At 35.8% G+C, this 26945-nt stretch overlaps 1 protein-coding gene across 1 annotated transcript in view; it reads right to left on the bottom strand.

Annotated features, from left to right (window-relative positions):
* HECTD1 (HECT domain E3 ubiquitin protein ligase 1) overlaps positions 1 to 25672 on the bottom strand; it is a gene marked incomplete at its 3' end in the record, with an annotated part of 63173 nt that extends 37501 nt beyond the window's left edge. Inside the window, exons 1-9 of the mRNA XM_082000148.1 lie at positions 25062 to 25672; positions 8434 to 8668; positions 7311 to 7538; positions 3615 to 3896; positions 3066 to 3336; positions 2673 to 2749; positions 2486 to 2584; positions 2033 to 2147; positions 1224 to 1398 (exon numbers count right to left, since the gene is read on the bottom strand). Of these exons, the coding sequence (XP_081856274.1) occupies positions 1224 to 1398; positions 2033 to 2147; positions 2486 to 2584; positions 2673 to 2749; positions 3066 to 3336; positions 3615 to 3896; positions 7311 to 7538; positions 8434 to 8668; positions 25062 to 25201 (1622 nt within the window). The 5' untranslated portion in view covers positions 25202 to 25672. The remainder of the gene's footprint in view (positions 1 to 1223; positions 1399 to 2032; positions 2148 to 2485; positions 2585 to 2672; positions 2750 to 3065; positions 3337 to 3614; positions 3897 to 7310; positions 7539 to 8433; positions 8669 to 25061) is intronic.
* Between the last annotated feature and the right edge of the window lie 1273 nt (positions 25673 to 26945).

Raw genomic sequence — 26945 nt, 5'->3', positions numbered from 1 at the left:
CTGCATGCTTTCAAAACAAAAAAAAAATTAAATGAGTTTCAGTTCTCGTTAGTGGAACCAAAATTGGTTGTTGTTAATATATCCTAGATTATCTCTAAGAGTAATTCACCTACTGATCTTTTTTGATTCTACAGCACTATAAGTAACGTATTTTTCTCTCCTCAACACTTCTTTAGGTAAACCTATTTTACATTCTGTCTTTATCCACACTTAGTGATAATTCACTTCTGCATACTTCATCTTCCTCCCAGTTATTCAGCCTTCCATTTCTGTCATATACTTGCCATGTTTTGGTGAGATGCCTATTGTTTTGAAGTCTAAAATTACTATTACATCATGCAGCTTTCCTTATTAAGAACTACAATTAATTTGGAAGCCAATCACTTCTGATTGATTAAAGCTGAATTTTTTTTCTGACTTTCAAAAATATTATTTACCTGATTCATAGAGAAAACTTTGAAATAGAGAGCCAACTACTTCTTTCCACAATCTCCAACAACAGTGAATCATGCACAGATTGTTAACAGTTTATTTCCTTCATTTAAAATGACCTAGTTTAAGCTTCCTATCATCAGCTCATGTAGAGTCCCTCTCCACTCAAATCCCTTTTTACCTCGTAATTTCACCCCTCAAAGTACCTATAAACACTAGGAACACAAATAAGAGATTAAGTAAATGTTATATTTGTAGTGTAAAAGGCTCAGAAGTTATGGTCTGGTGCAATTTATCACAACCATTATCCCACCCACAGTATTCCTTTTTCAGTATTGAATTAGATTACATTCTTTTAATTCTCTAAGAGGCATCTTCTCCAGTTGATTAACACTTAAACTGTTAAGAAGTCTTCTAAAATCTTGTAAAACAGCTTTCTCCAGTCTTTCCAATGAATGTATCTTGATACCACTTCACTAGTTTTCCTCTCCTACATTTGTACTTTCATTATACTCTCCTACTTCTGACTAACTAACCATATTTTTTCTAAGACATTGCTTCCCCAGAAAGGTAAAAGTGCTACTTAAAATACTAAGTGAAAATAAAACTTGCAACTCTTTTCAAACCACCACTTCTACTCAAACGGAAATATGTTTAAGTGTCACTTGCATTACTTAAAACTTCGAGATGTTATGATTCTTACCGGAAAAAGAAAATCCACCTTGGCTTTTTTAACAGAGTATATTAAGAAATCAAAAATATGCAGGGAAATTGTCTGTCATGATTATTACCTTATTGAAGGCAACATAGTTTGTTGAAATGTTTGTGCAAACACAGGCAATAATCTTTTCAAGTATATGGGTGCCATTTCTGGATCTCCTTTGGGTTCATTACATTCTTCCTCGTCCTTGTTGGCATCTTTCTTTTTCTTCTCATCTCCTTTGTTAACAGGACACATCCAGTCCCCTGGAAAATATTTTTCCCAAAAATGTTCAATGGCAAAAAACCAACCAAACAACTAAAAACCCCTTCATATAAACGTAAGAGTTTCCTTTACAAACAGCTTAAGTACCTGAACAGGAATATGCATTCCTAAAAATATAAAATTTACATGTGCAAGACTTCTTGAACAAAACTGTTTGATAACAAGTACCACCAAAAACTGCTCATACAAGAATCTCCAAGTCCTTAAAGTGAACTAAATGTGAACATCTAACAACCTGTGGCTCCAGCACTACAAAAGCCTCACAAATAGATAAAGTGCAGCTACCACATGGAAAGAAAGGATGCCAGAGAAACTACCAAGGCTGACATCCTCTGAACCCACAGCTAAATCCCAATCTAGCCCCATTCCACAGCTGAAGAGCAGGATCACTGGCACTGCTTGTGCCCAGCCAGCAGTTTCTTTGGTAATCCCCATCCCTTAAGAACATCTGAAATATTAGGGTCTCTACTTGTACTTTGCGGGTTAAGAAAGGTTGGTCACAAAACACTATTTCTTTAAAATTATTCTTAACAGAGTAAAATTCTAATAATTGAATTACTTAACATATATAAACATTTCTACTAGCAAGGGTATGGAATTAGAAACTGCATTCACCTGGAGACTGAAGAATAGCCACCACTTCACTGTGTCCCCTTTCACGAGCTTTGTCTAAAGGAGTTTTCCCATCTTCATCCCTCAAATCAGGGTTTGCACCATGTCGTAAGAGCGTCTGAGAACAAATATTTTTAATCATTAAAAACAAAAATTTAAGATTCCTTCTTCCAAAGTAGTAAATGAGTTTTTCATACATCTTTCCTACACTTTTCTCATGAGTGTTAGCAAAATTAGAACATTACATGCTTTGTATCTCTGTAGAGCTAATATACAACTCCTTTTATTCACATTACTGCCCTATCATAACAATAAATGTGTATTTTGATAAACACTGTAAAGAACATGTAAATATTTGACAGTGCACATGTTAAACATACTGCAAAGACATTTTATACAGAACAAGGCAAAAAGTCAGTATGTAAGGGTTTCTAACAGTATCAGTTTAAGTCATACCTTTGCTACTTGAGGTCTTCCAAAACATGCTGCATAATGTAATGAGGATGACCTCTGACCTCTGTTAACATCAGCACCCCTTTCACAGAGAAATTCCACCTGTTAAACAAGAAAAAGGAAACAATTTTTTCACCTCTTTCTTTACATAAATAGCCTAAGTTTTTAAGGTTCTGTAAAACTAATTTACCATTTCCTGAGTTCCAAAAGCTGAGGCCCAGTTTAAAAGAGTTTGTCCTACATCATCCATAAAATTTACTTCAAAAGCTGAAAGATACAATTAAATTAAATAATTAAAGCTCCCAAAATTAGGAAATTAAACTTTATTAATGTTCTTTAAATAAGTGACAGGTCTTAAAAAAATTAAGCAGCCTCAATAATTCTAGGGAAGCATTTAGGGCAATAAAAAAGTTACCATAGGAATTATTACTAACAAGACCTGTTGTGTATTTAATAAAATAAGAGAACTTGCATATAAAGAATTTCAAGGTACTACCTAAGTATTTGTTATGACACCATAGATTATAAAAATAAAAAGATACTCTGAAAACCAGAATGAGATAAATAGAGTATTTTTGCTTACCTCCTGTGTCAATAGCATCTATTAGTGCATCAGTATCCTTACTGCGGATGCAATCTATCAGCTGCCGATGAGAACGTTCCCCAGAACTATCCAGCCTTCGCAATCCTGGGATTCTGCCTGTAGATCCAGCACTGGATTTTGGCAGGGCTTTTCTCCCTTCGAACAGTAGCACCAAAAGAAGATCTACTAACCGCATGGTATCCAGTACACATCTCTCATCACCCTGCAACGCACTTTCTATAGAATCTGGAAGTTCAGATCTTAGGAGATCCTGGAAATAATTAAAAGTCTGAACAATAAAAAATATACAGGGCTTTAGAAAATACTATCAGAATTGGGTTTCATTTCCATATGAAATGTTTTGGGTTTTCCCCTCTTTATAAATAACCTATATGTATGTGTGCACATATATATACACATAAAAAAAATAAAATCCATAAACTTATATACCTACATGTAAAATAGCAACACAAATCTTGCATATATTAAAGTACACAAAGGGAAAAACTTTATGAGAACAGAAAGCTGTAGCATAAAAGGGTTTCTTACGTGTGTTACTACTGGAGAGCCTCTACACAGGGTTGACAACAGGCTTACAATAGTTGACACCTGATTACTTAATTTAGAGTCTGCGGCTGTAGATGGTGCTCCAGTGCTACTCCGTCCAGGTTTGCAAGCTGAAGATGGTCCTGATGCTGTCCCACCAGCAGCTGCCATGCGAGATAACAACTCCTCAGTTAATCCATGCTTAGCTAATGGGGCTGGGTCAACTCCACGCCGTGTGAATCTATCAGCTAATGAAGCAAAGCATCTCAGAGCTCCATCTGAAACCTAAGAAAGTGCAAAAGAAAAGATGAAAAATCTCTTAACATGAGAAAAGGCTAAGGGGGATATCCACAAGAAAACAGGACACACAGAAGCAGCTGATTTCCACAGGATGCCTTCAAAGTCAATGAAAGAGCAGATGGGCTTTTTAAGCCAGAAACTCTGGAGTCAGAACCCAACAGTGTGCTGAACTGCCCACTGAAGGACTGTATGACTGTTGGGTTTTTCCCCCCCTTTCTCTCTGTTGATAATATATGGAAATTAAGGAAACCATTTCTGTCTAAATTTCACCATTGTGAGCATCTCCTTAACTATATGAACAAACCCCCAAACCAATCTAGAAAAACATGTTTAATAGTCAAATTGCCAAATTAAGAAATGTTGGAAGGTCATTTTTTTAAGTTTTTAGTGAAATATATAAGTATTGTTCTTACAGGAAACACAGTTATTTATAATCCCCACTAGCAATTGCCCATTCTGACACTACAGTTTGGGGGAAAAAAACCAAAAACACAAAACAACCAACCCACAGCTTACTATTGAAATATGGAGTGCTTGATCTTGTGGTTTTTCTGATGTTTGAAACTGTTAAAGCAGCTTTCTAATAATAAAACTGTAAAAACAATAATTACCGAAAACACCAAGAAAACGCACTACGAGTTCTTACCTCCTAACTTTCAAGTTTCCTGAATTTCAAATTTGTTCCTCAAAGAACAATGAAGATAATTTTAAAATTTATTTACAGTTTTATATCCTATTTTTATAGAGTATAAAATGTTGCAATATGTTATAATTTGATATTTATAATCAATATTATGTGAGTATTACAATACCTTATATTAATTTGGTGTTTTCTATTTAAAGAAATGCTATCAAACAAGCCATTAGCCAAGGCACCAACTCAGAACTCCCAAAGTATTAAACTGACCGTGAAGTTTGATAGCTACAGTTGTATTTAAAGGTTGACAAACTTCTTGTAAGTAGAAGAAATTTTTCAATTGGACCGAGCCTAAAAGTAAGACAAACTGGGAAAAGCAGATTTTACCCTTAGATAACGCAGACTGTCCACTGAGCACCTGACCCAGGGAAATGTATTTTTGTGACAATAAAATACAAACTCTGAAATTTAGGTTTGTCACTAAAGAAGTAAAAACACAGTGACACTGCGGAAACAAGGCTTACTGATGATCCTCTTAACAATCCGGCAAAAAATACTGCTGGCCAAGTGCCCAGGAAGGGATCCAACTTCTTTTCATGTCAGTGTTGAAAAGAAAGGGAGGTTTGCCTTTAACATCTCTCTCATCTATATACTAAAAGCGTCTCCATCTTTCAGATCAGGAGGTTTGCGTAGGCATATCAAGATAAGCTGCTTCTGGCACATTTGCCTTTGTAGCTGTGCAGTAGCAAACCAGACTGGTGTCAAGAAATAGCAAAAAACAAACAAAACAAAACAAACAAACCCCCACCAACCCCACAAAACAAAAAAACAATACCTATTCTTTACCAAACTCTAAATTACTACAGTTCTTACTCCCTAAAAAGTAATTAACTTCTAGCGCAGCCCATTTTCAAAATGATTGTCAGCTATCACATACCAAGAGCTTAAAGACAGTTACTCATCAACACACAGAACAAGATTAAAGTATTAGCCAGGCTTCATGAAGTTGAAAACTTAAATCTCCATTAAGTTTGCAAGGACTTTAAAAACAAAGTTTCTCCTGTATAAATGCAAAGCATGCTAAACTTCTGGCATGGTCCCTGCATGCCAAGCATTCTGATTTTTGTACTACTTTGCAGTACTCTCTTGCAAAGGATTTTTTTCTTTAACTTGTAATGGTCACTACTCATGTCCTCTGGCATTTTGCTCCAGTTCTTTGACAGCACAATGGATAAACAATTCTGTTAATCTTTATGTAATCTGCATATACTTTATGGATTTTTATCATAACAGCTGTCAGAAATACACAAGAAAGGTTCAGCTTATTTAACACACCACGTTAGTGGTACCAGTTTACAAAGCAAAAGAGTACTGTGGAAGCTATTTACATTTCTTCTCACAAACTGCAAATTTAGTAAAAAGGTTACAAAACTAAACTTACAGATGAGCTGTTCCTGAGGCCACATTCATCTGGTCTGAACTTTTCCCTCCAATGATGATACTAACTAGCCAGCCACACAAAAAGTGACCAAACCCAACAGTGTGAAAGGAAGTCGGGGGAACAAGAAAACTTTACAAAGGAAGTTACTGGGAAAATCCATAATACACATCAACATTCATTGTAAATGCTGAGGCTTGTTTCACACACAACACGTTCCTCAAGAATACTGGTACCGTCATCTGGGTTACTCCAATCTCAAGAACACTTAATCTTTTAGCAGTTAAGTTTTAAGGTAAGTTAATTTGACCTCTCATGCAGATCTCCCCAGCAACTGCCTTCTTTCAAACACATAATAAATCGGGAAACAGTTAAAATACTACAGACTTAATGGTCTAAATTTCAGGATTAGCTTGCCTGAGATGATCAATGAATTAATAAAGTTACATCATGTTTAAAAAACATGGTAGCTTCTTCTGAAGTGGCTAGTGTGAGTCCCCTGCCAAGTGGATCTTTCAAAAAGATCTAAAAATATATTAAAAAATTTAGCTCACAGGGAAAATTATTTAGTCTGCCAAATATGATGTGCTTAATAAACGAGACTGGGGTGGGGGGAGAGGTGTAGAGAAAAGAATGAGGGCAGAGATGGGGGCAAAATGGGACCTGAGAATGGTATGGACAAGAAGTCTGGCCAGGGTACAGCAAGAATTTGGCTAAATAGCTAACTGCAGAGCATTAGTATAACATACACAAAAGGATTCTACTAGTAGGAAGATAATTCCTCTAGGATACATTTTCTACATTTTACAAGGACTACTTCATATCAAGTTAATAAAACTGCAATAAAGAAGTGGTGCTGCACCTATAGTAATCCTGGTTAAGCTGGCTTCCAATTTAGTATGTTTAGCATTGATTGTAGATGCTTTTATTGCTCCTCTTCATTTGGCAAAAGAAAAATGAACCAAATTGATTTTTGTCTCTTATTTATGTTAAATTTAGTAGTGACTGAGGTACAGACATAGACCAATAATTACTTCAGAAAGTATTTCAAAATGCACTGAAGAAAGTTAAGAATATTTTTAATAAAGATTTCAGAGGTTAAATAAGATCATATTCACACGGCAATGTTGGAGTCAAACACTAAGCAGTATTTTTATCCTCTTGTCATCACAACTGTAAAGGAAACTATCACAATATCAAAATATAACAACTATGTATGATGTAAACATATATTTGTGGAGGCTATATAAAAATACCTAGCCAGTCATTTATCAAACAAAATGGAAGTTAAATTCACAGCATATTGAGCCAACTACTACATTACCTGATGGTCTTCATGTTTTAGTAAACTAGATAGTGATTCCACACAAATCTCTAATGAAGAATCCTGAGGCTCCATTTTGCCACAGAGTCTGGATACTACAGCCATAGCAGAATGCAAAGTATCTTTATGAACAAGGTGTCCACTGTCACGAATGAATGTCAGAACACAATTCAACCCTCCAGCTTCAAACACAGCTCCTGACTCACGGGTACAGATTAATTCTAACACCTATAACAAAATGAAATTTAATTAGAATGAAGTACACATAAAAAGTCAGTAATTTGTTTATATCCATCTACAGCACTGGTTAAGAAAATGAAACACCAAAACAAGAAAAACCCCTCTCTTCCTCAACACCCAGAAAGGACCAAAGTCTCCAGTACTCTAGTAGTTACAGTCCTCTTCAAAAATACAGGAGTGAATACAAAACCATTCCCCAACAAGGGAGCCATAACAGGTGCTATAGACAGATAAATAATACTATCTTTTCCTGGGAGAATTAAGTCTTTGGATAACACACAACTGAAAGCTCTGAAACTTCCAAGAGTACTTTTACTCCAGTACTTCTGTGATGTACTTTTGAATAGACTAGAACTAGTAGATAGGAAATACATGCATAAAGCCTGATGCTGTGGTAGTCAAGGACTCAAACTACATGCTACCACATGGATATGAGTTATGCTTTAAACGAGAGATTTTAAGGGTCTTGTAAATTTTTATGAAAACTTCACAAGGGTGCAGAGGAGCTGTGTCTAGAGCTACTGAAGAGACAAGCAGACAATTTTTTTTAGAGCAGACAATTTATCTATAGCTGGAGCAATTCTTCTTTTTAGCATAAGATTAGCCCTTAGCATCCTAATCATATAAGACAAACAGGAAAACTTTCTTCTAATACTTTTTGTTTCTTTTCCTATACTTTTTTTTTAAAGGAGTCTCAGCTTTGAAGAGCACCAGACTGACAGTAAAGATAAGCAGTATCGCTGGCACGTACACGTTCATCATACTCTATGTTTTTGCTTCACATTTTAGTAAAATAAATAGGTTTACAATATGAGGAAACTCTTTAGAAACAGCAAATTTTCCAGCCCTTTCTTAAAAGCAGAAGGTTCTTCGGAGTACATACCTTCACACACTGCTCAGCCAAATCTCTGCTGGTTCTGTTGTTAAGTTCAACAACTACTAAACGATTACAAAGTGCCTTGATAGCTCCATCCACTCCCACAATCCTACGGGTGCATTCAGCCGATACATCCAGATAATACGTTATGGCACGTGCTGTTACTTCTAATACGTTGTCAGGAGCACTTTCATCGAGAAAAATTTTGCACAGTGCTGGTAAAAAAGTTCGAGGAGGGCATCTGCAGGAAAAAAACCACACAACAAAACATTACTAAGTTGTGCAAGTTTTCTCTACATTAAGTAATTTCATACACTTTCACATTAACAGATTAATGCTTTTCATGCCAACACAATTTGCTTGGTTAGTTTATAGTTGATTCAGACCACTCATTTAGAATGCTAGGATGCAGGCCTCTCATACACACCCTCAAATTCAAATCAGTAATCCAAAAAGACGCTGTATTAGGGAAGGAACTCAGCAGAAAAAAACAGAAAAAACTCCTTGAAATTTTAAAATCGTATAGGGAAACATTTATTCTCTTGGGAAATCATTTTAGGAATTAAGCTCACATCATCAAACAGAATGCATTTCTTCTTAACAGAACTTCAGTGTTCATGATGGTAAATAGTTATTTAACCATGAAATATTATGTTCAATATAAAGACTAAAGATTTTTGGCTTGCTATGCAATTTAATTCTCCGAGTGGCCCTTCTTCCATCATGTATAAACATTCTCACTTGCCTTTTTATCCTATTTCAGATTCCTCCCCTCCCACCTTGTTCTTTTTCCCTAACCACACTGAGAACATACTTAATTCATTTAGCTTGCTTCTATTGCATTTTCTCTTCATGTCTGTGCCTCAGCAGCCTCTGGCTCTCCTCTTTATTGTTAGCTTCATTTCCATATGCAAGGACAGTCAAGAATATCCCCACAACTTCATAAGAAAATAAGCAAGCCGCCAACAGTCTTCCTTCTATCCCTCTGACATAACAGGATACAAACCAAAATGGATGGTCATAATAATGCTTTTCACTCTTATGGCAGTTGTGGTTAGGACTGATTTGGATCAAAAGTTCTAAGACATGGACCTATAGTTTAAGATAAATTATTTTCCAACAGCAGACTTACTTAGCAACAAATAACTTAATATCATGATTGTTCACTGCAATGATAGACTTCTGAGTGGTGGTAGGGAATTAAGTGAAGGGGATACATGCTGTGACAGTAGTCGAAATAACTGGATACTTCATCCCTAGGTGCAGGATATCAGAACTAAATCTACAGGAGGAAAATATGGCAATTTTTTCTTAAATTAGGGTTTTGGTCTGCAAAAGAAAGCCTAAAACTTTTCTAAATCCAAAGAGAAAGAACAAAAATAATAGCATGCTTTTTGGTGTGGAAGACAGGTGAAATATTCGTTGATGAATCACTCTGAAGACCCAGAGGTCATTCAGTATCCCATCTGGTATGCACAGTGACTCATACAAAGACATCAAATCCCGGGACAGCAAAACACTAATAGTTTCACAGAAGATCTGGCCATGCTTTATGAAGTAAATAAATAATACTGCCTAACAAATAAATACATTACCAAATTATCCTTAATGACATAAATTAATAAGTGAAACTTTGATAAATCTAAATCACATATTTAATACTTATATTAGCCTATCCAGCCCATGCTGTCTGTTGTTCTTAAGAAATTTGCTATTTAACCCCATATCTTCCTTAAGAAAAGTTTACACGGTAACTTCTGCATTTTAAAGACATTATCCACTGGAAAAAGTCTGAAATTTGTACTAATTACTAAATGACTACCATACAATGACACAAGAAGCATTTCAGTACATCAAATTTAAAGCAGACAGTGCTACCTGTTCAAGTGTTTTGGTGTAGGAACTTTTATACTGCATTTTATGCAACACCAAACAGATCATTAAAACATTGCTATGAACAGTGTTCTTCAAACACCATATTGCAATTAAAAAAAATTTACTAACAAACACAAATCCCACACCCCTCCAAATAAAAAAAAAATCCGCATGTATAACTAAGTGGAAGGTAAGGAGCTCCACTGTCTCCATTGCAATACTAGCAAATGGCAGTAAACCATTTTTCTTAGATTTCTAAAGACAGCAGCAGAAAAAACGCTCTAGATTTTTGCAGGGAGTCAAAAGCAATACTTAGCATACCTAACTTTTTTTTTTTTTTCCTATGATTTAACAGTTTATAAAAAGACACAGCACAAATGGAACTTGGCTGTAGTTTTTTGAAAATGGAAAGTTAAAAATTTGGAAGAAATCCATTCCTGTCCTTAAAACACTTGCCCACGAGAGCCAATTACCCAGCAGATCTAGCAAAAATACAATTACTAAAAGCCTATCATTTATGTTGATTTTTTTTGCCAGAGCACTGTATAAGCAATGCTGCTCTTGTAAGAGCACAGCTCACTGGCAAAAACTTCAGGGTTTGTTTGGTTTTTTTAAATGACTTTTTGCCAGAACCTCTAGCTACATTAGTCAGAGACCATACTTTTTCAATCAGGAGGCAAATAACAACCTCCACTTCCTATCAGGACATTTGTTTTCTGACTTGGAAGAATGATTTCCAGTCCTCCAATAAGAAAACCAAGTCGTATCATATGGTTTCAGGAAGAAACTATAGATTTGTCATACAGTTAACCTTGGTTCTCAAAATAAAAAACTACCCAGACTTCAACTAATTTTGTAGGCTATGGAAATGCACATTGAATTCCCATAAAAGCAGCAATAAGAACTTAACTTATTCTGAAAAAAATAAATTATTTATCCTTTCTAAAAATAGCAACTAATCTAATTTTAACAAGAGATTTCACAGAAAATTCTTTCAAGCTACTTCAGCCTCTGAGCTCTATATACTTGACACTTGTTTCTTTTAACAGTTCTGGTTTTTGTTTTGGGTGTTTTTTTCAGTTTTGTTAGATATTGCTAGTAACCACGAAGTTAGAGCTAGACTACACCATGTAGAAGAGGCAGAAGAAACATTTTATAAGATTTACTAAGGACAATAATGAAGAATGAACAGGAAAAAGGAGGGGACAAAAGTAATACTGAAGCTTTAATTTCAGTGCCAAGTTCTTTTTCCCCCTCCTTCTTCCTGCAGCAGATCAAGAAGCAACACACATGAAATCACAGGCATGAAAGTAAACCAGAACAAAACACACCAGCTTTGTGGCATGAAATTTTATGCACTATCCACTCCAGTATACACTAATTTACTGCAAACTAAACATGTGATGCATGTTAACTTTAATGTTTTTTCTTTTTTAAAAGTTAATTCATTGTATTTCAATTCAGAACTCATTAAATAATTTTAAAGAGTTGTCTGTTACCCAACAATGAAAAAAGTCTAGCCTTCTAATTGAATGCTCTGAACCAACTATAAACTAATCTAAAAAATCATACAATCAATGTGCAACAGAAAAATGCATAGTAAAAAAGGTGAAAACCAGGTTGGTTTATGAAGAAGAATCAGTCATATGATGATGCATATAAAGACAATATAAAATTTGATCGTTATTACAGCTCATACAAACTTAGAAGTAATAGAAGTGTAAACTTCGTTTTTCTCAGACATTACCAGCAACATGGCAAAAAAATCAAACTGGAATTTTTCTCTTAGTCTCCAAAACAGCAAACAAGAGCTGCTGATTATTTTAGCACACAGTATGTACGGTTGTGTCATCTTCTTCCGCCTCATGTCTCTCTCAACTCAAACAATTTGGTTCAAGTTCTACACACTACAGTAATACAAATTAAGTTATTATCCCTAAATTCATACCAGGCAATAAAATGTGTGCAGCAGTCTGAAGTGTTTCTGAAGAAAGCAAAACAGACAGACCTGGATTCTATCAGTCTGTGACAGTGAGACTGTCAAAAAGTATTTTTATTATTGTTTTACAAACACTGCCTTAACAATCTATTATATACGGCTACTACTTTTTCAAGAAGGTCATAGCTGGCAAGAGATCCAACTTGTTTTTTCAAGCCCTAAAGGATGACAGCAACACTGACATTTGATTTCTAAAATAAAGTCAGGTCATCAGTTGTATTCAGATACAAAAGACACATTTGGCCAATGCAGTCCACAATACACCAATTTGCCCAGATAGGACCTCTACACTATCTTGTCCACTTCTCTGTAGTATTATTTCAGGCCAATACACTGCTACACTCTGTTCTAAACAGCACAGTTCTTTAACATTTTGAACTTGTAATGATATCAGCAGAGAAAAAAAATGTTTACTATGCCAGCCAAGCATACTAGGTTCTTCACTACTCGTAACAGTTTTTCTGGTCAGCTACAGACTTTTTATAATTTTATGAAAACTGAAAACACAGTTATCAAGTTATATTCTTATGCATTTTGGAAATACATCTTCAAGAAGCCATGCCCAAGTCTCTTCAGATAGTCTTTCACTCTGTGGGTGTTAAGAGTTTGAGACAAGACCCAAAAAAACCCAAAACAAACAAACAAAACCAAAAAAACCCCACAAAAAACAAACAAACAAACAAAAAAACCCCCACCAAACCCAGAATATGTAAATTATTTCCTAGAATTTAAACAGTATTCCAATTGTGCAGATTGTGATGAACAAGATGGTACATTTCTGTGCTGAACTAAGTGAAAAAATCCAGTAGCAGGAGCTTCTTGTGGACAAACCTAATTGACTGGCCTTCATTAATATCACATAAGCAAGCAGGCAGGAATGCATACACACACATGCACACCCTGCAAATTTAAAATATTGCCTTCCTCCCACCTTAACTTATTGCAGTCTTGTGATCACTGGACACATTAGATCAAGACCATGCCTCACACATGACTAGCTCTGAGCTTCTCACTGCATTGTCCTCTCCTATCCAGAAAAGTTCCTAACAATGTTCAGCACCTCCTTCTCCTAATCTATTGTGTGTAATACGTAAGTCATGAGTATTTGTCATCCTGTATCATCTGAGGGCTCTTGTCACAGATCAGGATCTCCCTGCAATACCAGCGCAAAACAAGAGATTCCATCCTAGGAAACCTAAAGTATAATTGTACGATAGGACAGATACAGACAAGAGAAAGCAAACTAATCATCCCACATTATTGTATCTTATCTTGATCTCTCAGCAGTTTTGACAACTGTGATTTACTGTTTAACACACCGCATCATTGCGCTGGATTTCCTTATTCCACTTCCTCACAGCTTTTTAAAGCATGTTACTACCAGTTTACTGTCAGTTATCCATCACCAGCATGTTCTGCTATTTTAATGGGGAGGTTCTAGGGAAGACTATTTTTTATTCCAGCTTCTCCAAAAGGAATGAACTGCATTGCTGCCATTACACCCACAATTGCTGCCTAAATTACCACTCTGAACATGCATGCAAAATGACCGGGTATGAATGATGCTCTACTTTGCCGTACTCTGAGCAATAATATTTAGAACAAGAGGAAGAGGTACAACCTACAAGCAAAGTGCTACTCTTACTGAAGGTCACAAAAGAACTTTGAACTTGCTTGTGTAATAACTAAAGATACATCCTTTGCAAAAATATTTGGTGCAGGCATTGGAAGATTTGGTAGAATCAAGACCAGCAGCTGAATAAAGGGAGAGCAGATTTACTACACAACCAGATAAACCACACAGACTGCTAGAGTTTTAAATAGGCAGATTAACACACGAAACATCCTCAACACAAAGCAGAAAAAAACAAACTTAATTCAATATTTTGTGGTAAAACATTGCTATATTTATAAATGTGGTTATAAAACCACAAACTAGTGTTCCAGTAGACAAAGAATGGTTAGTTACACAGGAACTCTTAAAAAATGCACACAGATTACGTTCATAAGCACGCACATGCCATAGAGATAAGTTCAGATTCTTTTTGCCTGCTGAAGTCCACTCAGGCCTCAGCAGTCCCTAAAGTTCCTGGTAGCAAGGGAACAGAAAGTACCAGTTCTGCCATTCACATACAGTCTAGATCAATGATTGAGCCTGCGATAGCAGAGAAGGGTGTACCAACGCATCCCCAGTGCCCCAGCCATAGTCTTCTCAAACAGGTGTCTAGAAGAATTACAGCATAAAATTGTACAGCTGTCATCTTGAAGAACTTCAGTCATTATGCTGTAGATAACTTTTCTATGAATAACTGTGAAGTTAACGAGAAGTACACAGGTCAGCTTTATAGAAATGACCCTCTAATTCCAAAATCCACACTAAGCTATTTCACAGGTCTCTCATGGTTGAAACCGTGAGTATCTGCTCTACACATCTCAGGAACAAGAACATGCATGTGTGAGTAGTGACAGAAAACAGGCTGGAAGGGGTAGATGGGAACACCAGCACACAATGGGAGATGGGATGCAACACTGTCATAGCCATATAGCAGGCGTCCAAAGTACGCCCCACCCTTCTGTCACACAGCCCCACTGTGGATTTCTGTGTCCTGGCACTTGACACTTAAGAAAAAGGGAAAGTCTTGCCGTTACTCAGTGGATAGTCCCTATGCCTCAAAAGTGTGCAAATGGGCTTTCAAAGTAGTCCTTGAGTTTTCACTAGGCCCAATCCTGACTAAAGGCAGCTTGTTACTAAAGTGTATGCAAACGCAGCACAGGAAAGAAATTCACTGCTCAACTGGGAGCAATTCTAGCAACCAGGTCCTGAGAAGAGTACTGTCTGAGGACCAGCCTCTCTTTTTAATGAAGCACCAGGTAGGCAAATACAATCAACACCAGAAGGAATCAAAGCTTGAGTCAGACAAGCCATGTTATGTATGTGTCACTATTACACCTTCATTCCAAGGTAAATCCCTACTGGCATCCTTAGGCAGGCCAAAATAGATCAAAGGGAGCTAAAATTGCCTCAAATACTTGCTGTAGAAGGTGAGGTCCCATCAGTAATATAGACCCTAATGCTGTTCCAACTAAGACTATGCTCAGAACTGAAATGTACTCTGGCAGGTAGTAAAGCAAAGCATTTCACGATTGTCTGTACCACAGCGGCCGCACATTGGACTCGTCTTTAGAAAAATCATCTACATGGGAAATACAAGGCTGCCAAAACTTTCCAGGACAGTAGAGAGGCTGAGGGCAGAACTACAGCACTGAACAACTGATAGGACAAGACAGCAACTGATGTTCAGCTTTCAGTATACTTCCATCTACTGACAGATGATGCTTTTGATTTCCAAGAGAAAAGAACACAAATAAACCTTTCATTACTGTAGGCCTCAACTCCCACCAAAGGGGGCAAAAAAGCAAAGTGCATAATTTCTAAACTTAAAACATCCCAATATCAAAACCATTTCATCTTGTTGCTTTTATCTAGACCATACATTAACTAGAAGAACTAATGTATCTCAGAAAAAAGAACTTATGACAAAAAAAATAAAAAATTGTTGTTGTATCCTCGAAGTTGAGGGGTATGGAAATCACCCCGTTCACAATGACCTATTTGTAGTGGAACAAACAAAAACATGGTGGGTTTGTTTAAATACAGAAAAAGCCCACTATTTTTTAATATTTTTATTCTTTCAAATGAGAAAATAATAGTTAATAGGAGCTAATAGGTAACTCCAAAGTTCAGATTTATATTTACGCACTTCTCCTAATGAATATGAAAATTAAAGGAAAATATTTTTAGATTTTCATTTCTAAGAAGCTATATTAATGTCACATTGGGCACTTCCTAAAGTACTTTAAAAAAGTCTTCTCAATTGTGATTAGTCCTCTCAAAGTGATTAGGGACCGGCTTAGTGAATTAATGAGGTTACTCTGTGTTACTCGTTAGTGAATGACCAACTTCAGTGAGTTAATGAGGTTACTCTGTGACTGACGCTACAGCTCTTGCTAATTACTTTAAGTCTCTCATTTCTGGATGTCCACCCAACTTCATTCCTGTACTCCCAGCATAAGGGCTTCTGCTGCTTATTATCTTGCAAGAATTCCACCCACCATGTTTCAAAGATCTTACTGGAAGACAGGTTTGTAAATGACAGTTTTTTTAAAGTCCAAAATAAGTACTACTCAGTATCAATATTTACGCTTTATAGACCAATCCATTAAGATTAGGGTAGTAGAGCATTCTCTGTTCCCTGTACTGACATCAAGAAAAGAACTAAACCACATTAAAAAGTGGTGATTCTGTACAGTTTCTATTAAAAATACATTCATGCTTTCAGTGTTAAAATGAGCCTATTAGATTGTAAAAACTATGATACACTAATTCTTTAATATACATTCTTTCTCTGCAGAAAATTTAATTGATCTAAAAACTTTTTTTAAACTTCATATGGATAAAATGTCAAGAAAGGCTAGGGAAATTTATCAATATAATCATATCACTACAGCATTTACAGCATTATAATCAGCATAACTCCACATGCTGACACACTTAGGAGTCTTTCCTCCCCCCCTTTAGGAACAGGAGTATCCATAGGGATGCAACGTTCTTTAATAGCTACAGCAGTAAGCTCCTGCCAGTGCTAAACCCTTAAACTCAAATGAAGTGACTCAGCTGATTTTCACAGCTTGCCAGTGTAAAAAGATACCAAGTAAGTAAAAATAGGCACTGTAAACTCATTTCTGTAATTACATTTTGTATTCTCAATGCACATAAAAGCCTTAGCCAAAACAGCAACAATAATAGTTGTTTAAAGACTACTGTTGTGTTTAAAGAAAACCCAAAAGGAGGAAAAACAGACAACCCCACTTCACCCCCAAAATGGTTAACACAACTACTGCTAGCATGAGGGTGTATTACTCAATCCCAGAGTAACTGCTGGATGCTGGACTGGGTTGATGCAGAGCCCCTGCCATGTGACAAAGCCTTCGGCTTCAGGCGCCTGCTCCAAGGCATGTGACTTGTGGCAGAAAACCAAGCTCAGCGGCCTGCCAGCGCTTGTGCTGGATCTGTAATGCATACCATCTGCTGAGACCAGTTAAAAGTGGGATAAGGAACGATATGTGCCTACACTGTTCAATAAGTATTTAATATAGAATAATTTTAATTTTTAGTTATTTAAAATGTGGAATTTAAACATCATTAGTAACTGTTTTTGAGGAAAAATATACCAGTTAAATATTTAAAATGATGTGTCACACAACTTTAAAGTTTCAAAGAGCACACATCCTGCACAACTTATTTGTTCTTAAAGCAATAATAATTCCAACTTATTTTTGGTTAATGATTACTTTTCCTTTCTGTAGTTCTTTCTGTGGAAGGAAATCTCAGATCTCAGGCTTTCCCTCATTGTTTCTTTTGCTGAAATACTGTTTTGTTTCCACATATGAACCAAACACATCAGCAGAGTAATCAAGATGATCCACAAGAGAACTGCCTGCACACCTGCATTGCCTATACAGAGTCTTCCGGACCCATTTCCAAAGCATATTGTACACTGTTTTCTTACAATGCTGTTAGAGAACAAACAAAGGCCAGTATAAGACTTTAGAGATACCACACTATATTTTAAAGGTACGAGGAAGAAGCAACTAAAAATAAACTGATAATTTAGGAACTTTTACCACAATTATAAAATATTAAACTTTTACAACTCTGAACCTCTACTCTCAACTGCAATCCCAGTAGACCAATAAAACAAAGCTAGAGAATTAACAACTCCATCCTGTATCTATTCCAGCAGAAACACTTCATTAGAAATTGAAAGAAGTTAATTTAGAATTAAAATTTGACATTTAGAAACACTTTCAAACTTCTTTTTAGCTAAATAAAGGATAGACAGCTGAATCCTCTTCTGAAAGTTCACTATTAGGAGGGAACACATCATCTAAGTATTCGACTGCACATTCAATAAATGCCAGCTGTGTAAAATGAAATAAAAGAAAAAATGCACAAGAAGAAACAGCTTCTGCAGGATAGGTAATTTCTAAATTTCTAAATGAATGATCATTAGCTTTGCTCTTGATTTTACAAAGCTGTGTTGGGCTGCCTTTTGCCTTTTTTAGTATCTTATAAAAGATATGCCATGCCTCAGGGTAGTAATTCCACGTATGTTTGTTCTCTTATCTTCAGCAGTTTGTAAATATTTTGCAGCAACTTGGTCCACAATAGCTGAATAAATTAAAGAACTTGAAACTACAGATATTTCTGCCTATGATTTCCACTAGTAGCAACCTCAATTGTGCAAACAGATAATGGTTCAAGTACATATTACATTTGTTAACATTTCAAAACAAAATAAGCAATTAAAACAAAAAGTATGATTTTGTAAGTGTGCCTAAATATGCACATCTCTCCACTAGCATCAGCTGGATTTCCAAGTGCTCAAAAACAGAACCAACTTAAACAAGAAAACTTCCATTTCCCCATTACAAACCTACTGACCATCTACATCATCTATGCCTCGTACATAGCCCCTTCTTAAGAGGCCGATATTTAAAATAATTTGACTAGTACAGTCATGCAAGAAAGGGAGCCTGCTATTTGAAGTTCCTGTAACACCTATTTTATTGGTCTCATCCAATCTATAAGGAAAGCAAATCTTTTGAAAGATCATTAACTCACTGCCCTAAAATTCTGCGCTCATCTTTTGTGTGGTACTTTGCAAGAATCACTTCAATTTTCTCTCACGCACAAAGACCTGAACAAAACAAAGGGTACTTGATGATACTACTGTTACTTTAACAGCAAAAAAAAAAAAAAAAGACAGACAAGTAAAGAGTGGCAAAGACAGTGTCATGAATTATGCAGAATTGTCTGGACTACTCAAAGGCACGGACTCATTTAAACAAAATGTGCTTTAACACACACAAATGCCAAGTTACAGCTCTCAGTCTAGATAATACATCAAGCCATGCCTAAGAAGCAAGCAATCATATCCTGGAAAGCAACTCTGAAGATAAATAACTAAAACAATACATCTTGTACAATGTTTTGGAAACATCTAACTAAATTTGGGATGTATAACTGTTTATAGTAATACATTTAACTGTTAACAGTATGGATGAAGCCAACACTGGAAAAATATTTCAAAAAAAACTTGGAAATTGAAGAATTGGAGAGGGGGAGGAAGATCAGGAGCTGACAAGTTACTTGTGTGCAAGTACATTCACAGTAACAATGGTATCAGCTTTTAATTTAAGTGGAAAAGGTGCACTGACTGTCCACCACAGAATGCAGAAGTCTGGCCAATTCAAACAGAAAAGGACAAGCAGATTTCAACATCAAGGACAACTAGGCAGCAGATTAAATAGCGAAACAGGGAGTAAAATTAAGTAGAATGCCGTATTGGAAGCTTTAACTACACATTACGCTTGTATCAAACAAGATGCTTAATTCAGTAATAACCAGGTAATAGTAAAATATAGGGGCCTACGACAAGAAGAGAGGATGTCAATTTAGATGACCTAATCTCCACTTCCGGCCTTTGCTACCATTAAGATTCTCAACATGACTAGACAAGGCTAATTAATCTCCATAATACCCGTGACAATGAGGCCATAATTCCCATTTTACAAAGAGCAACCAGAAAGATGTTAGCGCGTTAAAACCCTTACCACTGCAAAAAACCCCAACCACCCGAAAACAACAAAAATCAGCCTTAAAAATCAGAGATAGTTCTAAACATTATGCTGTAACACCATAGCTCTCGTAAAAATACAGCACACACCCCTACTTCCATCTCAGAAAAGCACTCTATAGGATTCTGAAGATCCCACTATAGTGGAGTCCACAGAGTGAATAACTCCAGTTCTGGCATTTCACTGCTGCCACACCCTCTGCCTTCATTAAAAGGCAAAAAAAGTTAGTAGGAATCACATGAGCCTTGCCATTGTAGAACTTACAAAATTTCATTTATTGAGATGTCTGCGTTAGTCCAAATCAGTAATTCACTAAGAACATAAGCTCTTCATGGTTTGAAATAATGAAAACTGTAGTCTATTGTTGACAGAAATACTTATCCTGATTTACTCACGGCTGCAATCCAGCGCAAAACTGTAATCATGGTCTTTTTTTTTTTTCCTTAAAATAATAAAATGAGCAAATATGTAGGACACAAAACATGAAACCACCTTGATACAGACAGAACTGCCCTCTCAGCCTGTTAGTTTTATCATGATTGTTAGATCTGTTAAAGGGCACTTGACCACTGTCTGGATTGCAAACGTTTTTAAAGCCAGCCCAAACTTTAAAAATAGGCTTGAAAACCACCACTTTGGATTCCTATCCCTGTATCTACAAGAAAAATTTGTTTTCTATCTGTATCCAATTTTGATTTACTGGACTTATAGAACCCTGCTAAACACAGGACCCTGTAGTTTTAAGCAACTGGGTGGAGGTAAACTGTTCCACATTATTCTACCACAGTCTCATTAGCTCACATCAACACCGCCTTTGATTAACTAGAACTTTTTCCTATACTTGTTATTACATGATAGCGAATACAAGGCAAAGATACAGTACTGAATACATACTTAGAAAAGAACAAGGTTTAGTGTAAATTAAGACAAACATATATGATCTAAAAAATAGAAAGGATTTCTGATTTACACCTGATTTTATTAGAACCCTAAATTATGATCCTTCAAATAATTTCTGTTTTTATTTTTCAAATAAGATGATAACTCTTGATAATTCATTGCTGACCAAATCTGTTAATGCTAAATATTCTGGCTGTGCCCTAAGTCACCTCAAAGGGGAAGATACGATTTCTCTTTCTGAGCACTAATAAAGCCTATTTCAACTGTTCAGTGTAGACAAGATTTTACTCAGGTTTTACTTTACTTGTTCTACCTTTGCCTTGTTCTGCAAGTTTTCTTTGTAATTAAGGAAAATAATTAAATAAAAACTTCCTTGATAAATACTTTGGCAGATAGGGAAAGCAAATAGCAATACAATGCCCAGATCTGAGGAGTTCTTGGGTTTGGGGGGAGGGGGGGGGGGGTCCACCAAAAACAAAGTGAAACAATCAGACAGGGCAAAAAAGATAAATTGAAACATCCATGTGGAAAAGGGCTATATTAATAACGTAAGACTCTAACTAACAGCCACTACACTGTCTTTGAAATTACCTGTAACAATTTAAACACTAAAAATATAATTTCAGTTATGTTTATGTAAAACGTACACTTACAAATCTTGTTAAAGTTGACTTGCTGCTGGCTTTTGCTGCTGGTAAAATGTTAGCCTAATGTGACTAACAGTGTCTGTGACTCATTATCACCAGAAGATGAGTATGTCGCTGATTTTTGTAATGCTAATATATGAGTAACACTAAAAATAATTTAATCAGCTGTAATATGTAAATCTCAGGAGAAGTAAAGAAACATCAATTATTTGGCACCACTACCTGTTATTGGCTGCATGCCCCGCAATTTGTTGATACTGCTAGAACTTTGCCAGAACACCATGAAACACACCACCATACATTTGTGCCTACTTCCATTTTTCTGAATCACTAGTTTCAATATCCATTACTCTTGTACAGAAACAAATTATTAACTTTAAAATGCACCATTTGCTTGAGAATATGTCTGCAAAGTAACCCTATTACTCTACTGTAATAATGAAGTACAAGATTTTGAATCCATCATTTCAATGCCTTTTTTTTTTTCCCCCTCCAAGTTTGTGATCTTTCTTTGCTAAGTGAGACTGGATATTGCCCTTAACTCCTTAAGCAATCAGACTGGAAATATTGTTGTGCTTTTAGGGAAAATGCATAGCATTCATGTCAATATTTTTCATGTGTCTGTTTCATAGCTTTGTCAGTCCTCCCCATATGCAGATTTTAACCACCAGATGAGCTTTTTCTTAGCTTACATCATAAGAGCAAATAATTTCTTACATAAAAGTGGAATAATACTTAATAATTGAAGTCACTAACTGATCCCTGAAAACATCACATTTCATTCTCCAAGAAATTGACTGTCTTGAGATTCCACCTTCCATCTTCCAGTTGTTGAATTCCACAGATGAAATTTTCTTAAAGTTTTCTTAGTCAACATAATAGCAATAAACAATTCCAAGATCCTGAAATGACATCCGCACAGCATACAAAAATTTGTGAATGTTATTCTTGCTTAACAGAAGAAAAAAATGTAAAATCTAGAGGTCAGTCTTCTTACCAACACAAAAACATGTCCACATTATAAATCAAGCATACACTGAAAACCTTTTCAAAATTAGTTCCTGAAAAATGTTTGGCCACACTTCCGTCACACAGTAAATCTCCTATTTAGACAAGCAATAATTCCTTTAAAAAACACTGCTGAAAAGCAACTTTAAAATATTATCAAAGATTATTTTAGTTACACTCTCTCAGCACATGACAGTTTTGTCTACTTGAGCCGTCATTTGGAAAGATTTTTAAAATACTTTTCAAGACATCATCTATTTCTCACACAGAGTTTCAAAATAAAGTCACCTTGAAAAGCAGGCTTTGATACCACAGGCATCCAAGATAATCCACTGAGAAGTTCTTCACTGAAGAGTGTATACCTTTCTCTGCTTCTCCCATGTTTCCAGTTATGCCAGTTCCACCTCCAGTGTGTATCAGACACTCTATAATCTGCTGTAAATCACTGTTAACAGCAGAAAACTAGCCAACTTCTCCAGTGGGTTTAAAGAGCAGCTTGCTCTTTTAGTGATTTAGAGGAGTCCAGTAAACCTTGACACTGGTATGAACCAAGAATATAGTTGCGCGGATTAAAAATGGTGAGTGATAAAAACAGGAAGAAGTAGCTCTCCCTTTTGAAGGTAACAAGCTACTATGTCAGCTCACCAAATACCGTGGAGCTGTATCTTCAGTGTATTCAGAGTGCCAATTAAAAGTAGCAGTTTTAACTTTACTGTAAAGTCATTTGAACAGGCAGGGAACCTTGATAACTTTTTCCCAATTTACACTTTATTCTCTTCTGTTTGTCTTTGAGGGAAGCTTACAACAGCAAAAGAGATCGACAACTTAGAATCACAGCAAAATTAAATAACACCAAGGCTCAAAACAAAAATTAAAATGCCAAGGGGTACTTTACATGTTTCTTCTTTCAGACATAAAAACTAATTTTAAAACCACAACACTGCAATAGTAAAACCTTCATTATCTATACTTTTAGAAAAAAACAAACACTTGGACTATTTAACTCATTTATATTGAGATGAAAGTCTATTCTAAATAAAATGCGTAAACCCCACAACTGGTTTATATTTTAAAAGTTGACATTTCATTGCTGATTCTCAAATACCCAGAAGATATCCTTACAAAATTATGCACAAATTTTTACTTCTGTTCTATGCTGAATACACTGAAGCAGGAAGGTCACCTAGATTTATCAGAAAAATTCGTTCTTAACTATCAAATTCTTTTCTACAACAATAAATTAAGAAGTCAGTAAACCAGCTTTTCTGAGGCTGAAAACATAGTGCTCCACAAGTGTCAGTACTACGAGGGACATATAAGGAAGTCAAATGCATCTCCCTACAGTAAGTCTCTTTCAAGCCAAAATTTTACCTGTAAGCTCATCAAGGCCAAGATTGGGCAACTTCAAATTCTGAAGTAGCGTACAAAACTCTACTCACGGTTACATAACTACTACAGATCCAAATTTTAGAGATGTATGGATTTTACACCTCCCGTAATAAAAGCAGTCATGACAGATGAACAGCTTCTGAGAGATAAGCCTGAAAACTTCTCTTCTTCAGGGCTACAAAACTAAACACTGTAACAAATAGCCACACCCCCCCCACACCCCCCCCCCCCAAGAAGTCTGATGTATCAGAAAGTCACTAGCCATACTCTGAGATGCAAAAGAGAGTGAGAGTAATGACAAAAAGATGGAAAAGAAGAGAGATGCAAGAGTGTAAAATAAGAACTGGGGGGGGGGGGGGACACACAACAACACCACAAACACACACACATGCAAAAAAATGTAACAGATGTCAGATTTAAAAGATGTGATTGTTTACACTTTTGCTACCTCCTTTCTATACTACTCATTGGCCCTCACAGGAAGCAGGGTAACACATGCACTGCAACACTACTAAGTAACAGAAGTGGTTACATCAGCAATTTTGTGCTGCGAGAAATGTAAAAAGGAGTGAGAGCAGGGACTGGGCTATCTGAAGTGTACAAATGCAGTTGAGGAGGGTGGCATGAACAGCAGAATTCTTCAAAGAAGGGGCAAAATATTTGTGATTTTTGTTTGGATTTACAGAGCTCAGAAAAAGCTACTACATCTCTTGAGAAAAGTGTTGCAAGAGTATGGATGATTAAATATATCTAGGTGATCATTATAGTTTTAAAGTAAAAAAAGTTCTTCTCTAACATAAAAAAAAAACCCAACCAAAACCCAAAAAACCTCCAACACTTCCACATTGCAATTCTGAATACATTTCTTTAAATTAAACAACCAGATCATGTGTCAGAACAGGCAGTGTGGATCACTCGCACGACACTACATTTTTAATCAAACAACAGATTATTAACATCATCATTAACAGAAACTCTTCATTTCAATGATCTACACTCAAGTTCAGTCTGTAAAAACATTTTTGAGGCTGAAAGTTTCTAGGAATGTTAAATGTTGCATACAGCTACCGAGAGAGGAAAATAACATTCCATAAACCAAAGCCAAAACTACTTACGTTTCAAAACAGCGATCCACGTTGTCTGACATCAGAAGTAGCATGCATAGCTGTTCCAGTGCTATTAGCTGCATATCCCTTTCATCTCCCTGCCCCATCTGCAGCCATTCCAGCAACGTGTCTGGGTCCACATCTGCCATGTTTTTTGTTTTGTTTTTTTTAAATAATTAAAAAAAAGCCACCTCCACTTAAATTAAAAAGTACCAAAAATATCCTTTAATTGTCCAAGCCAGACTAACTTGAGCACAATTAGTATCTCTCTTCAGCCAGTCCCGGGCTTTTGCAGTTTTCACCTGGAAAGAAAAAGTAAAAAAAAAAAATTATCATCACAATCTTGTCTTTAAACTTTTTTGATTTGCTGCTCTCTAAAATTCATAGCATTTTTCTGGGCTGACATTAAAGAGACTTGCACATATTGGACCAGCAATTATTTTTTCAAGCTTTATACATGAGTAAACAGTAATGAGTTTGTTCTGTTTCACTGGAAATAAAACTCTAATTCGAGCTGACAATCAAGCAAGACTTAGAGCCTTCTCTTATTTATAGGATAACTCAAAATTAAAAAATAAGTAGAAAAACTGTGCTTGAGCCCTTTGTATATTCTCAAAGCTAATATAAAGACAAATAGTGCCGTCTTGCCTATTCCCTTTAATATCACTTTATAATAAAGTGTCCAACTTTCTGAAAGATTAATTACCTGCTCACTAACGTTTTCAAATACAGAAAGACATCAAATGTCACATTTTAAATATAAACCCACAAAACAAAAAAATTGAGAGGTACAACTAAAGACTTGGAAAATCCTTGCAAAAGCTTTATTAATCCTTCATCTTTTAAAATAACATTTGAACATAAAGAAAATAAGCTTTTTAAGTCACATGATAAAAAGACAATTTAAGAACCACTTCCATTTTCAAGAGTTGGGGTTTTGTTGGTTTTGGGGTTTTGTTTTTGTTTTTGTTTTTTTTTTTTAGAAAAAATGTATCTAATTCATAGCTCTTAAAAAAATGCAGTAAATAATTCAAATAGTTCATGTACATATAAGGAAAACAACATTATTTGTTGGCCCAATGCCATAGTTGTACATGCAAGCTGAAGACCAAAAAAGTCCCTTTAGAATGTTAAGAGATAATTTTTACCTATGTGCTTGCTTTTTACTTTGTGTTTTTACTAAAAATAGTCAAATTGATCTCCCATGCCTAACAACACAGCAAACATGACTATTTTCATATAAAAAATAAAACAAAGGTTACAGGCCAATCTCTCCAAATTAAACATACAAGAAAAAACTTACCATTTTTAAAATATATCTTATTAAAAAAAAAGAATTAGTTTACCAAACTGACAGGTAAATAAGAAATGCTGGACAGTGTCCCCACAAATTGCGGGGGAAGAGGGGAGAAGAAGCTCGATCCGGACAAAGTCTGCCTACTTGTTTACTTGCTGCTAATGAGTTAATAGTTAAAAAATAACTCCATCAAGGGCACATCTACAAAAGGGAATGAGAAATTGGTATTATATGGAGAAACCTACACTGAATCAACAGTGCTGTTTCACAATAGCTTTGAACTCAAAGATGTGACAAAAGTATGACAGATATGATTTTTTTAGAATTTAGGACTATAATGACATTACAGTTCACTCAATTACTGCTTGCCACATACATTTCTGTTATTGCTTCAGTCTTGTTGTAATTCAAATGTTACTAAACTCATGTTCAGTGCTTTAAACAATGCCTATGATCCTCGGAGCTGTTTACAGACTGTATTTCCTGTTCCAAGACTAAATAAAACTACTTTCAGCCAGTACAAGTGGCATCGTATTGTAAATATAGTACGTCTCCTTAACGCGACTAAATGGTTAACTTGGGCGGGGAGGGAGGAA

This window comes from Phaethon aethereus (assembly GCF_964289735.1).
Source record: "Phaethon aethereus genome assembly, chromosome: 5".
NCBI classification, from domain to species: Eukaryota; Metazoa; Chordata; class Aves; order Phaethontiformes; family Phaethontidae; genus Phaethon; species Phaethon aethereus.
The sequence above is the reverse complement of the archived record's forward strand: the minus strand, read 5'-3'. Positions and strand labels throughout refer to the sequence as shown.